General features: G+C 35.7%; 1 protein-coding gene across 11 annotated transcripts in view; it reads right to left on the minus strand.

The window, feature by feature from the left end:
* Positions 1-15640, minus strand: part of dgki (diacylglycerol kinase, iota) — a 90310-nt gene that overhangs the window by 15389 nt on the left and 59281 nt on the right. For 7 of the 11 annotated variants that reach the window (XM_079817984.1, XM_079817982.1, XM_079817983.1 and 4 more), the window contains exons 19-25: positions 12057-12168; positions 11186-11385; positions 9441-9503; positions 7515-7615; positions 7310-7389; positions 2671-2715; positions 1173-1242 (exon numbers count right to left, since the gene is read on the minus strand). In XM_079817984.1, the coding sequence (XP_079674110.1) occupies positions 1173-1242; positions 2671-2715; positions 7310-7389; positions 7515-7615; positions 9441-9503; positions 11186-11385; positions 12057-12168 (671 nt within the window). The remainder of the gene's footprint in view (positions 1-1172; positions 1243-2670; positions 2716-7309; positions 7390-7514; positions 7616-9440; positions 9504-11185; positions 11386-12056; positions 12169-15640) is intronic. The other 4 variants (XM_079817988.1, XM_079817979.1, XM_079817985.1 and 1 more) reach the window with 1 other exon arrangement.

Below are 15640 nucleotides of genomic sequence, written 5' to 3' on the forward strand. Positions count from 1 at the left end.
TATTTTGACCAGCTGAGAACTCGTGAAGAGCTTATAAAATGTGAAATGGAGTCAAAACAGCGACAGGAATCCCTCCATCACACACAAACAAAGATCTGCTGCGAGGAGACGCGTTTCTGATGCCTGTACTGAATGGTCAAGAGCAGCGCTTTCTCTCCTATGATGAGAAAATGAGCACTATGTCCTTTTTAGGGTCATCTTGTGACATCACATCCGGTTTTTGGTCTCTGTTGCATCTTTCACATCAGGGTTCGGTGTTCACACTTATTCAAATGTGTGATTCTCTCAAGTCTGCGTCTGATGCATCCTCGATATCAAGAACACATCCGAGTACTTTTATGCATCCTCTGTTCTCGCCTTCTTGAGCATTGGAATTGAATTTCGATGGTGGATGATCATGTAGTACGAGAACATAAGAACTCAAGATCGCTTAAGAACGCATATTGAGAAATGGCCAATGTAGAGAGGGGGGTGAGGGGGTGGGGAGCAATCGAATTTGGGTTTAGACCAAGCAGCAAACCCCAGTTTCTCTTGAAGCCAATACGGAAGTGACTTAAACTGCAATTCATCGACTGGCCACTAGAAGGCTTCAGAAGGGAGCAGAATCTCATTGAGCCTCATGTTAAAATGCCCAACTTTACAGCAGAAATAAACATGTTTACAGACTGGTACAAATTGTGGCTTTGGTCTATATGGCTAATTTGCCCTTCATGACAACTGTGAGGGGGGTGAATTTTTTTATAACTCATTCATTTACATTATATAAAGCCTTAAAGTTCTGCATAATTAAGGGCGTGGCCACTTTGAGTGACAGGTTGATTGCCGTTTGTCTGCCGTCTGTTAGTCATCAAGTCACCTCAACTCCACCCACGTCCCGCCTCTTTGCCTATTTTCTTTTATCCGGAAGTGATGCGCGGACAAGATGGCAACGGCCGACTTTGAGGCTTCGAAAACGGCTCTTCAGAAACCCTATGTGTGACGTCACGGACACTACGTCCATATTTTTTTACAGTCTATGGTTTAGACCAGGCAGTTAAACCAAGTGTAAAATATCAAGACCAAAAGAACCGAACATGCGTGTGAACACACACTTAAACTAACTGTACTTGCAAAAGGTATGTCTCTTCTTACAGTATGGAGAATAGAAACACAGTTCAGATGCAGAGACTCACAGTCTAGGAAGCTCCAGTTGGATGAAAGTCTGTGAGCTGAACTCGGCCATGACAAACCTGCGCTCTCATCCTGAGAACAGACACGGGAAACATTACAGGAGTTCAGTTTTAAAACCTAATTCCATTCCTGAATTTGAACTGAGGCATCACAGGATAGTGAATTTGAATCAAAAAGGAAGTAGAAACTATTGTAGGTGTATTTTTATTATAGTATATACATATATTTCAATAGTAAGAATTTCAGTATGATTCACTCATAAACAACATATTGTGTATTTTTGGGTATCATTCATTTATACATCACTATATTTAAATAACTTTTATTTTATTAACCACAGTTGAAGACTACTTCATTTCCCACTATGCTCCAATTTAAAATGTTACAACTCCAAATATTACACAATTACATTTTTAATGTGAATGTGTATTTTTAACATTTATTTTTTCATTACAAAATTAATATATTTGAATTCTGATGTGAATATTAAAGTTATCATTACAAAATTAATAGATTTACATTCTAAATATATTTATGAATATTCATTTTATTATGTTATCACTACAAAGTTAATAACACAAATATTCACATCAGAATTTTAATTTAAGTTATCATTATGAAATTAATAGATTTCAATTCTGATGTGAATATTTCTTTTTATTAAGTTAAAATTACGAAGCTAATGGATTTCAACTATGAAGTGAATGTTTTAAGTTATCATTACAAATTATTAGATTTAAATTCTAGATATTTATGAATAATTATTTTATGATGATGCCACTGAATCAAGTTGATTCAATTTCTGATCTGAATATTTTTATTAAGTTATCATTACAAAATTAATATATTTAAATCATAATGTTAGATATTTATTTTATTGTCATCACTGCAAAGTTAGTAGATTTAAATTCTGATGTGAATATTTTAAGTTATCATTACAAACTATTAGATTTAAATTCTAGATATTTATGAATAATTATTTTATGATGATACCACTGAATCAAGTTGATTCAATTTCTGATCTGAATATGTTTTAATAAGTAATCATTACAAAATTAATATATTTAAATTTGAATGTGAATATTTAGTGGTAATATTTATTTGTATTAAGTTAGAGTACAAAGTTAATAGATTTAACTGCTGATATAACCGTTTATTAATAGATTTCATAGATAGATGTTCTAATGTGAATATTTTTTTCATTATTATTAAGTTATCATTACAACATTAATTATTTAATTCAATTTGAGGTGCTGTATGGCAATAGTACAATCTATTCTGATGGCTGAATTAACAGTTTTGACAGGACTGAATTTATACATCCAACGTGAAAAATACATTTTGAGCATATCGTATGACAATGCACAAACACAAAACACAGGAAACAACAGTGACATGCAGTACAAGACAACACTAAATACTGACAACAAATACAGACAAGGTACAAAGAGTAAAAACAGAATTTGACTGAGTTTTGTCTAACCCTGTTGAGGCATTTACCTGGTAGTGCACTCTGTGACCAGCAGACGGCGCTTGATGCAAATCCTGTCGACAAAATGAGTAACATGATGGAGATGAGCTGAGGTTCAATGACGCAACTGCAATGACTAAACACTACAGCACCAGAAACATTCAGTTCATGTCCCAGCCAAAAAGCTTTTGAAGATTTTAATATACACACTGCCGTTCAAAAGTTTTTGATCTGTAAGATTTTTTAATGTTTTAGATGAAGTCTCTTATGCTCACCAAGGCTGGATTTATTTGATTAAAAATACAAAAAACTGTAATATTGTGAAACATTATGAATGTAAAACAACAGTTTTCTATTTGAATATATTTTTAAAATGTAATTTATTCCTGTGTTCTTCAGTGTCACATGATCTTTCAGAAATCATTCTAATATGATTTGCTGCTCAAGAAACATTTATGATGAATATTATCATATTTTTTAGGATTCTTTGATGAATAGAAAGTTCAAAAGAACAGGATTTATCTGAAATAGAAAGCTTTTGCAACATTGTACTACCGTTATTCAGCAAGGATGCATTAAATTGATCAAAAGTGACAGTGAAATATGTATAATGTTATAAAAGATTCTATTTAAAATAAGGCAGCAGTGATAGATGCTATTTACACTAAGTGAAAATAGCATATTTTCTTAACGATAATTGCTATTTACACTAAGTGCAAAAAGTGATACATTCTATTTACACTATGTAAAAGTAGCAGTTCTTTGCAATATGTGTAAATAGTACTACATGCAATGTATCCTCTATTTTGACAGATACATACTATTTGCACCTCAGTATTGTTGTACATTAACAGGATGCAATAATAACAGAGAGTGTAAATGATTATATTTATTAAATTATTAAATGGATGCCGCCTTAATGGGACAATAAAAGCCCTCCCTACCCCTAACCCTATGCAATAAAAGCTTTTATTATTATTATTAAACATTTCGTTAGGCACTTTATTTCCACTTTTAGAACATTTTCTTCCTTTTATTGAAAGTAAATGCCTTTCCGATGTGATATGTGATGGGCAGAGGTGGGTAGAGTAGCCAAAATCTGTACTCAAGAAAAAGTACAAGTACTTACGGAAATATTTACTCAAGTAAAAGTAACAATCGTAATATTTACTTGAGTAAGAGTAAAAAAGTATTCGATGAGAAAACTACTCAAGTACACTGTAAAAACTAATTAGTTCAGTTTACTTAATTAAATTGTGCAAAGTTGTTGCCTTAATTCAATTAAGTAAGCATTACTTAATTGCATTAAGTTGTTCTTACTTAAACCGTTTAAGTTTTGTCAACTTAATTCTATCTGGGATCTGAGGAAGTGTACTCCCAGAGTGCATTGTGGCATGAATAAATTAATTGCTTCGTTTTACTATTTTTGCCTTTATTTTACTATTTGTCTTTTGTCAGTATAACCCCAATAATGACAGCAAGTAAAATAGTAAAGGTCGTATTAATAATAAAAATAAATAAATAAATAAATAAAAAATCCTTGTTACCATTGTTGTGTTTTGCATGCTGAATGTTGAAGTGTGTGTGTGTGACACACTCGAGCATGGCCAAATGATATTGTGACAAACATAGAGGGATTATATCAACTCAATTAAAAGGTTATGCCATAAATATTAGCAAAAAAAATGTTAAAAGGTCATTATTTGAAATGAAAAATAGTGTTCTATATCATTAATGGACAAATATTACATATATATATATATATATATATATATATATATATATATATATATATATATATATATATATATATATATATATATATTACTTCCCTTGTTTTGAAATCAATTTCTTGTTGCATTGCTGCATTAATAGGAAGTTTATTACTATAATATGAATGAAGTTCCAAGTGTCCAACCAAAGGGAACACTAATCACAATTATGGTGAGAAGAAGTGGAGGAAATGAGTGATAAGTCTAGAAAAAATTGCCCCGCCTCAAAAACACTTTGCCCGTCCGCCCGTCCACCCGCTTGTTTTTTTGCTTTGGCAAAATGGTACTCAAACCAGTCAAGTAATGTTTACTTGAGTTTTCTAAGTAGCAAAGGCATTGCATGCAAATAGTTCAGATTACTTACTTGTTTTAAGTAAGGTCAACAAATTATTGGACATTAAGTAAAGTTTACTAAAAAAGTCTTAGTAAGAACAACTGTTGGATTTTACAGTGTAGTTAGTTACTAGTTACTTTCGATCTGATTGATAAGAAGCTACTTAGAGAGCTTTCACACACCTCTCGGTAACACTTTACAATAAGGTTGTATTAGTTAACATTAATGCATTAGTTAACATGAACTAACCATGAACAACACCTCTGTTCAGCATTAGTTAATCTTTGTTAATGTTAGATCATAAAAATACAGCTGTTCATGGTTTATTCATGTTAGTTCACAGTGCATTAACTAATGTTAACAATATTTGAATAATGCATTAGTAAATGTTGAAATTAACATTAACAAAGATAAATAAGTGCTTTATAAGTGCAGTTCATTATTAGTTCATGTTAACTAATGTAAACTAATGAACCTTATTATATATATATATATATATATATATATATATATATATATATATATATATATATATATATATATATATATATATATATATATATATATATATATATATATATATATATATATGTGTGTGTGAGTGTGTGTGTGTGTGTGGGCATGTTTTTGTGAAATATCAGGACACAAATGTGTATAATGACATGGGTATGACATAGGTATTACAAAAAGAGGGTGAAATATGAGGACGTTCCCCATGTCCTCACTTTTCAAAATGCTTATAAATCACACAGAATGAGGTTTTTTTCACAGAAAGTGAACTGCACAGTCTCCTGTGAGGGTTAGGTTTAGGTTTAGGGGCAGTGTAAGGGGATAGAAAATACGGTTTGTACAGTATAAAAACCATTACGCCTATGGAATGTCCTCACATTTCACAAAAACAAACATGTGTGTGTGTGTGTGTGTGTGTGTGATTAATGGTTAAACAATGTAAATTAATGGTGTGCTGGGCTAACCAGAGCTCTTCTTAAAACATACTTTGTTCTTATATTTTTATAGGCTATAGGCTATTCTTTAGGTAGGAATAAAATACAATACCGTTTTTATTTGTATGTTTTTTCTACACTTCAGACAGGTGTCTGTCCGGATTTGTGTATAAATGCAAGACGTCACATTAGGCTATTCAATTTGTTTCGTTTTGTGAAGAAAAGGATATGTAAATGTGCAGATGTGAACGTTTGTTCGTGGACATGTGTTGTTTGGAGGATTCAAACGATTTGTCATTGCTTGCACAAGAGCGCAAATGAGGAAAACACTCGGACAGTGTGTGAAATAGTATTATAATAAGGGAAAATGTCCCATAGTTACCAAAGGACCATTAATAGTGTTCAAATATAGGCATCATTGTGACACTTACCGCTACATGTTCTTTTCAGGGTGGAATTCTTGTATGCTGAGATGTCAGTTCGTTTTGGTGCACACAGCATGCATCGCATTATGAAATCTATATCTTGGAGTGAAATCATAGACTGAACTTGAGGCCACGGGTGATCTGCCTCCCGTAGCTCACACACATCTTCCTCTGCTTCGGCCATCATCTTCCGACTAAACGTGCGCTAAATATAAGCGGGTGATGCGTATAGCCACCTCTCGCGAAGCAGCCTCTCCAACGTTTCGCGAGACTTGCGAAAGTCATATTAACTTATTTTGAAATATGTAATATAATTATTACCATTTGACAGTAGCGGAGGAACGCCACCGAATGTAACTAAGTAAAAGTATAGTTTTTTCACAAGAAATTTACTTGAGTAAGAGTAAAAGTACCCATCTTTAAATATACTCTAAAAGTAGCTACAAGTTACCCAAAAAATTTACTCAAGTAAATGTAACGAAGTAAATGTAATTCGTTACTACCCACCTCTGGTGATGGGAAAAGCAAGAAGAGTGAGCTCGGCATAAGGCGGATTTGAACCCGAGTCGATCACGTCAAAACCAAGATCCTTAAGCCTTCCTCTCTACTGACTGCGCCACTGAAGATGTTGAAATACGTGCTTTTTAAAATCTAGTTTGGCCCAGGCATTGTTAGGCGGAGCTAGTGCGAACACCACTTGCCAACAAAGCACGCTATTTGCACTTGGTGTGAACAGACGCTCCGTTAAAATAAATGCTGTTTTTTTAACTTTCTATTCATCAAAGAATCCTGAAAAAAATGTTTTACCAGATAATAATAATAACCATAAATGTTTCTTAAGCAGCAAATCTGCATTTTAGAATGATTTCTGAAGGTTCATGTGACACTGAAGACTGGAGTAATGATGCTGAAAATTCAGCTTTGATCACAGGAATAAATTATATTTTACAATTATTCAAATAGAAAACAGTTATTTTACATGTTAATAATATTTCACAATATTACAGTTTTTTTTGTTGGTATTTTTTATAAAATAAAATGTAGCCTTGGTGAGCGTAAGAGACTTCTTCTAAAGACATAAAAAGTCCTACAGATCAAAAACTTTTGAACGGCAGTGTACATTCGGTCAGTAATTGTATTGATTCAATGCTCAGTGAAATGGGACTGACAGGAGCATCATGGGAAGTGCTCACCTCCTGCAGCCTGTCAATGTACAGTCGACAGGTTTCCAGGTCACAGTCTCCTCTCACCACCACGATGCCAACAGGAGTAGCTGAACAAGCAAACACACACACACACAGAGTTGGCATACAGTCACTTCACATACTCACCCTTCCTACAGCAGCACTACATTATGATATGCAAACTGAATTGTGGGAAAGGTTACAATGAACTTACAGATGTCCCGCAGACGCTCCTTGTCGAACTGCATGCTCTCGTACTCCTGCAGGATGATGCGGTTCACGCGCAGTCGCAGGCGATCAGGGACGGCATGAGGACTGCGATATACACACACGACGAGAAATGAGAACCGACGACACATACAAAGATTTATATGAGATATGTAACCAACAGAGGTGGAGGTGGAACAGACATTTTCTTGGTTTTATTTTCTGCTTGCTGATAATGCTCTACATGAAAGGACTTTATGATCGCGCTGAATCGTAATGGAAAACTATGAACACAAAGCATTAGCGCCAGATGATGAAGAGCTAAAAGGAAAAGTGAAAATGAGTTTGACAAAAGCACAGGTAAAGATCAGAAAGGACCGTAGTCATTAATAAAAATGTTTTCTGGGGCCGTTTGGTCTGTTTAGACCAAATCTGTCATCTTTATTCAAGTCAACATGATCGACCCTCCAAAGAGTCTTTATATATGCAAATTAATCGTTATTTACTATCATTTCTGTTACCTTAACCATCATTACATTATGTAAATACTATCTGCAAAATTTTAAAAAGCATTTAGCTTTTTGAATTATAATTATTTTTACCTAAATAATAATTTTCCATATGTGCAGTGCATGTAGTCAAAAATGGTGGTATAAAAGGCTTAAAATATATATATTTTTTAACATTTAAAGCTGCTCTATGTAACTTTTCCGTCCACTAGAGGTCGCCTGTTCAAAACAAAGGCATAGCTTGATGACGCCAAGTTTGAGCGCAGAATCTTGGGACATGTGGTCTTCACCTCACAGCCGGTGGAAAAGAGTCCGGATAGGACTCGGTCAGAAATCATGTTCATGGATGCGATTATTAACATTACTGTAGTGTGAAGCGGAGCAGGAGCGAGTGTTGTGGAGCTGAGCAAGGCCGCTGGAGCGATTGTTAATAAGATGAACGCAACACACGCCTCGCGAGCAGCGGGACTTTTATTATGACACAGTCGCCGCGCCACTTCCGCTTTTTCGGTCATGAGTATGAGGTAACGCAGCTCTATTTATCATATTAGACACATCTGAGTGTGTTGAAAATGATGTTATGACGTTACTCTGTGCGTTCGCTCAGCTATGACACTTGTTCACACTGCAGTGAGAGTAAAGCGTTTCTGCTAAATAAAACCGGAAACCGAGGGGAACGTAGAACTCCCTCACACGTCCAGGTTCCTTAGTTAAAATAGCAATTTCTCACGATTTACAATTAGTTGGAAACATTTGGGATATTGTAAGTACTCAACTGAACAAAATATAAAACACTGACCTAGTGCTTTTTGGATATTTTACTGAAAAAAATGATACATAGTGCACTTTTAAAATCTAGTACGACCTATTTGTTCTAATTATTTATTTTAATTTATTAGGACATTTTGTGGTGCTGTATGGCAATATTAAAATCTATTTTGATGGCTGAATATATATATATATATATATATATATATATGGAAATAAGTATGCATAATTATTGTCATAAAACTTTTTTCCATCCCTGCAGGCAATAAATGATTGTACAAACTACCTTCAATAGCTTAGAAAGATAAAATGCTTAAAATGCATTATTTTTCCATCTGCTCTGTCCATTTCGAGCGGCCTTAAAATATGTCAATTCTGATGAGAGGTTAATAAAACACAGTTTTTGGACCGTGCTTGTGTGCAATAAGACCAGGAGCATGTATTAAGATAGTAAACAGGGTCGATTTGATCATTTCATGTTGACTTTAAGATGCACAGCAACAGAACAACACCTGAAAAAGACACTGTCAGCTGGGCGAAAAACACAAAACACTCACGAGTGAGAACCCTCGACTCACACACACACACACACACATGCTCTGTCCGCAAAGTGTGCGTGTGTGTGCTGGAGGGATCGTGAGAGATACCATACTTACACAGAGAAGGAGTCGGGGGGAGCAGAGAGGCGGCGCAGGTCGGCTGCGCACACTTTCTGAATGCTGCGTCAGCGCAGCCACACAGGAACACAGGCAGCACAGCCAAGCCAGTCAGCACAAGAGACAGAGATACAGAGAGAGAGAGAGAGAGAGAGAGAGAGAGAGAGAGAGGTGGAGGCGCAGAGGGACGGAGATGAGAGACAAACGCATGAAGGGCAACCAGTAATTAAGGAGGAGAGAGAGAGAGAGAGAGATATGGAGACAAAGAAAGAAAAAGAAAGAAAAACACACTGAGGCACTGCAGAGCAGCACACAGACAGTGAGAGGTTCTAGAAGAGCAGTGCTTTAGTGCTGTTACTAGAACATTCATCAGTCAAGCACACATGAGCCGCAGCCGCTACTGTTAGACCGGTTAGTTTAACACAACCTCATCCAGTCGTGTGTTTGAGCGGGAAACGCACTGCTCAAAGAGCCCACGTTCATATGAACATGCTTTTGGGATCAACTATGAATTTGAAGTCAATGACACGATGCTCAATTGTGTGTTTGTATTTATTCATGTATTCATGAACATGAAGATTTGAATATACCTGTTTTATGATGAAAATGTTTTTAATTTATGAATTACAATTTATTTAGATGGGGACAAAAAAAAAAAAAAAAACATCCAAAGATCTTTAAAAAAAAATCAAGTGAAAAGCTGAATTTATTTGATCAAAAATACAGTAAAATTGTGAAATATCATTACAATTTAAAATAACTGTTTTCTAATATGAATGTTACAAAAGTAACGTGTAATTCTCGTTAAAAATTTATTTGAATTATTACAAAATTAATAGATTTAAATTCTGATGTGAACATTTTTCATTACATTATCGTTACAAAATTAACATTTAAATTCTAGCATGACTATATTTTAATTATTTGTTTTTATTTATTAGGACATTTTGTGGTGCTGTATGGCAATATACAATTTTAAAAATCTAGTTTTGACAGTACCTGGGAATATATATGGGAATAATTAGGCATAAGTTTGTCAATATCGTTAAAAACAGAAATATTGTGAAATATCTTTACACTTCATATATATAATAAATAACTGTTTTCTATATGACTATATTGTAAAAAGTTATGTGCTGCCGAATATTTTTTTTTTCTTTGATGAATATAAGTTTACTATTTGAAACACAAATCTTTTGTAACATTATACATGTCTTTACTGTCACTTTCGATTAATTTAATGCATCCTTGCTGAATAAAATGATTCATTTCTTTTTAAATAAATCATACTGAACTCAAATTTTGAACGGCACTATAAAAGGCAAAATCCTTTATTATTTATATTCTTTTTAATAGTATTTTCATTATTATTGCCATTAAAATCTTATTATGATTTTTAAAACTTATATGCCATATCAAAAAGGTGGGAATCTTGCTCTTGTCACTGTTGTTTTGTAACAAGAAAACTAAAAAAAGACCCTCTTGTTTGTGTTTCTCTAAATATTTGACCTTGTAATAACAGGACTAGGTTAGTACAGGTTGTCCAATATCATGTTGCAAAACCAAGAAAGTTTCATAAATATGCATGAATCAAAACGTCTGAAACAAGCACACCCACAAAAAATAAAAAAAAACTTTTACACATGCATTTTAAACATCATCTTGCTCATCCGCATTTATCAAAGATGCATATGTATTTTGCACTGGTGCATGAGTGGATTAGGCAGTACTTTGGTGTGACTCACTCATTCAGCAGCGGGACAGATGTGCGTCTCTTGCTCTTCTGCACCATGTTGGCCTGGTTCCTCAGTGATATGCGCAGGGTCGAGGGCGTGAGGCGACACGGCTCGCCATCCACCTGCACGGGCAGCGTCTTGAAGGTGGTGAGGATGACCTCTCTGCACTGATGCAGCCGTTCGCCGTGGCCGCCCACCTGCAGCGCCGCCTTGTGGTGAAGACAGGGAAGTGCATGTAAGCCATAAAGCTGCGACAAAGGGCCCTATTTTAACAATCTGAGCAGGTGCACTTAGACCGTGTCGGAATCAACTTTTGCTAGTTTAACGATGGAAAAAAACGGTCGGCGGTTCAAAATGGTTGTCCCTGTTCTCTTAATGAGTCATGGGTGTGTTTTGGGCATAATGTGCAATAAACCAATCAGAGTCTCATCTTCCATTCCCTTTAAAAGCCAGTTGCGCTTGCACCATGGCGGATTCGCTATTTACTTGACAGAAAGACTGAACGCTGCTCCAGAGAGGAATCCTTTTATTTTTTATATTTAAAAATGTTTGTGTGCTGTTGCGTGTCCCTGTGTGTGTGTAATAAGCAGTGTACACGCATTGTGCACCTGCCTATTGACACATATTACTAACACGCCCTTTAAATAACACAAACAATACTGCGCTATTGAATTTAGACTTTAGGTGCAGTCGTTTTCAGTTCCTCAAAATGGCTGAAACTAGCAAAAAACACTTGCGTCGTGTCTGGTGTCGCATTACGCCGGGTGTATGATAGGGCCCAAAGACTTTAGATATACATATTACTATGAATGGGAGAAAGTGCAACCTGGCGGAACAAATCCTGCCTTCTAAATAAAAGAGCCAAATGCCAATTGCTCACCAGAGAGGCCATGGTGAAACCGATCACCTCGATGCAGCCGTCGTCATGCCTCTGAGGCTCAAAATCTCTGTGGTCACCCGTGTTTCCCCATGGCATGGTACCAGCACAGTACCTACAGAGAGAGTACAGCGTTTAATGAGGTATATAACATAAGACAGTCCTGGAGACATGTTTGAAAAAGTAATTAAAAGATCGCAATCTCGATTCAAACACCCATGTAATCTTATTTCTAAAAGGACAACGATTCGGCGATATGTCTATTAAACCTTTGACATTCAAATCTGTGTTAACGCTGATCCAGAGAGAGCCGTTGTTATGTCATAGATATGAAACAGCTTCACAAACACTATTTCAACCACACAGTATCGTTATTTCTGTGTTATAATAATTCAAATTATCACAGAAGTACTGGGATAAAAGTTTATAGTTCCGATATAAACACTGATGTCTGCGGTAGCAAGACATATTAAATAGAGCAAATCACCTTTTGAAAGTAACTTAACGCTTCAAATAAATAGTACACCAGTAGGTCAAGAGACTAGTTAAAAAACGCTGATTCATCCAGTAATGAAACAAGTGTAGTCTTTATGAGTAGGGTTGAGTATCGTTTGGGTTTTTCACGATACCGGTGCCAAACCGATACTTTTAAAACTGTACCGGTGCTTAAACGGTGCCTGAACCGATACTTCAAAAAAAAAAGACGCCACAAAACGACAGTGGATGACATTAAAGAATGGCTTTTTATTGATTTATTTTTCTTCTTTAAATTGAACAATTTATAAAAAAATATTTTAGAACACATCGCCTTATTGTTTCCATAGCGATGCCTCATGCTTCTCACATGACGCACAGCAGCCGCAATAGTGCTGTATGACAGCTCAGATGTATCGGTTTTATTTTCTTTTATATTCAAAATATTCACAAACTTGTTAACTATGTCATGAACTATCTGATATTCGGATTTTCAAATCTGTGTAAGTGAATGTGTTTTGTCATTCAAAACCCTTTATAATGATCATGTTATTTGATCTATAATGCGCTATGGGCGTCGCCATGTTAGTTTGCGCCTCAGAGAATCAGATCTGTCGGATTTACATCACGTAAATTCATCCTTGTCTTACAAAATACATGAAAGTGAGTGACCGCTGAACTGGGAGAAGAAAAGATTAAACTATATTGTTAACTATATAATATGTATCTGATATAAATAAAACACGTAGTCAAGTTACAACTGTCTGAAAGGATTGTTATTGCCGCTATAGACATCAATGTGTATTTTTGCTAGTACTTATGTGCATTTAAATGTCTGAAACCTAAAATAAACAGTATGGTTGGAAACACTGAATAGTTGTGATATGTGACGAGCGTGTCTTTCTCTGGCTCGCAGCCAGAATTTTTTTATTTAAGTGGCACCGAAACGAGGCACCGAAATCTGCGTTCTGATTCAGTCCTGTTACATACCGGTTATACACTCACCTAAAGGATTATTAGGAACACCATACTAATACTGTGTTTGAGCCCCTTTCGCCTTCAGAACTGCCTTAATTCTACGTGGCATTGATTCATCAAGGTGCTGAAAGCATTCTTTAGAAATGTTGGCCCATATTGATAGGATAGCATCTTGCAGTTGATGGAGATTTGTGGGATGCACATCCAGGGCACAAAGCTCCCGTTCCACCACATCCCAAAGATGCTCTATTGGGTTGAGATCTGGTGGCTGTGGGGGCCATTTTAGTCCAGTGAACTCATTGTCATGTTTAAGAAACCAATTTGAAATGATTCGACCTTTGTGACATGGTGCATTATCCTGCTGGAAGTAGCCATCAGAGGATGGGTACATGGTGGTCATGAAGGGATGGACATGGTCAGAAACAATGCTCAGGTAGGCCGTGACATTTAAAAGATGCCCAATTGGCACTAAGGGGCCTAAAGTGTGCCAAGAAAACATCCCCCACACCATTACACCACCACCACCAGCCTGCACAGTGGTAACAAGGCATGATGGATCCATGTTCTCATTCTGTTTACGCCAAATTCTGACTCTACCATCTGAATGTCTCAGCAGAAATCGAGACTCATCAGACCAGGCAACATTTTTCCAGTCTTCAACTGTCCAATTTTGGTGAGCTCGTGCAAAATTGTAGCCTCTTTTTCCTATTTGTAGTGGAGATGAGTGGTACCCGGTGGGGTCTTCTGCTGTTGTAGCCCATCCGCCTCAAGGTTGTGCGTGTTGTGGCTTCACAAATGCTTTGCTGCTTACCTCGGTTGTAACGAGTGGTTATTTCAGTCAAAGTTGCTCTTCTATCAGCTTGAATCAGTCGGCCCATTCTCCTCTGACCTCTAGCATCAACAAGGCATTTTCGCCCACATACTGGATGTTTTTCCCTTTTCACACCATTCTTTGTAAACCCTAGAAATGGTTGTGCGAGAAAATCCCAGTAACTGAGCAGATTGTGAAATACTCAGACCGGCCCGTCTGGCACCAACAACCATGCCACGCTCAAAATTGCTTAAATCACCTTTCTTTCCCATTCTGACATTCAGTTTGGAGTTCAGGAGATTGTCTTGACCAGGACCACACCCCTAAATGCATTGAAGCAACTGCCATGCGATTGGTTGATTAGATAATTGCATTAATGAGAAATTGAACAGGTGTTCCTAGTAATCCTTTAGGTGAGTGTATATGGCACCAGGTTTCGGTACCCAACCCTATTTATGAGTGAGTCATTGAATCATTCATTCAAGAGATTTGTTCAAAAACGCTGATTCATTCAGAAAATAAACAAGTGAAGTCTTTATGAGTAAGTCGTTGAATCATTCATTCAAACAGATTTTTTAAACAATAATTAATTAATTCAAATAGACTGCAGACATTAACACTTTGTCATAACCTTTGGTAAACTGCATGTTATTTTGTTTAGTTGCCTATTCAGAACCAAAAAAATTGTGATTCACAATTTATGGAGAATTATGCATAAATGCATAAACTCCTAATGGCTCATTCTCAGGAAACCCTATCAAGAAACCATGTGACCCTATGATTTACTACTGACATAATTAACAACATATAGAACTCTAATTGACATGCAATTGTAATGAAAATAGCTTAATTTTATATTTAAATGCATTTTCATTGCACTCAGTTTGTATAACCCTTTTCATCACCGATATATTTCATATTGGGTTAAAAAAAGAACATCTATCCAGTTAAAAAAATCCTAATAAATAAAAGTAAAATAAATGCTATAAAATCTAATTAAAGTAAATGCTTTCAGTCACTTTAAACAGTACTTCATTAAAGCCACACTTATTATAAATGACCTTTTCAAGTTTAAAATTTCAACTCTTGTTATGAAAAAAATATCGCAGTAATATGGAATTGTTTTTTTCTTGGCACCAAGTACAAAAACAATGTGTTCGCTAAAGGCCATTATTAGATGTTTTGTGCTGACCTTCAACCCAGACACATTTCTAATGTACCAGGCTTGGCAGAAAAGCATGTTTTGAAAGTTGTTTTACATTTAATGTCTGATTTATTACAAGGCACATGCTACCAGAATTTATGATTTAAAAAAGGAAGGCGG

Source organism: Gobio gobio (genome assembly GCF_949357685.1).
Source record: "Gobio gobio genome assembly, chromosome: 5".
Lineage (NCBI taxonomy): Eukaryota > Metazoa > Chordata > Actinopteri > Cypriniformes > Gobionidae > Gobio > Gobio gobio.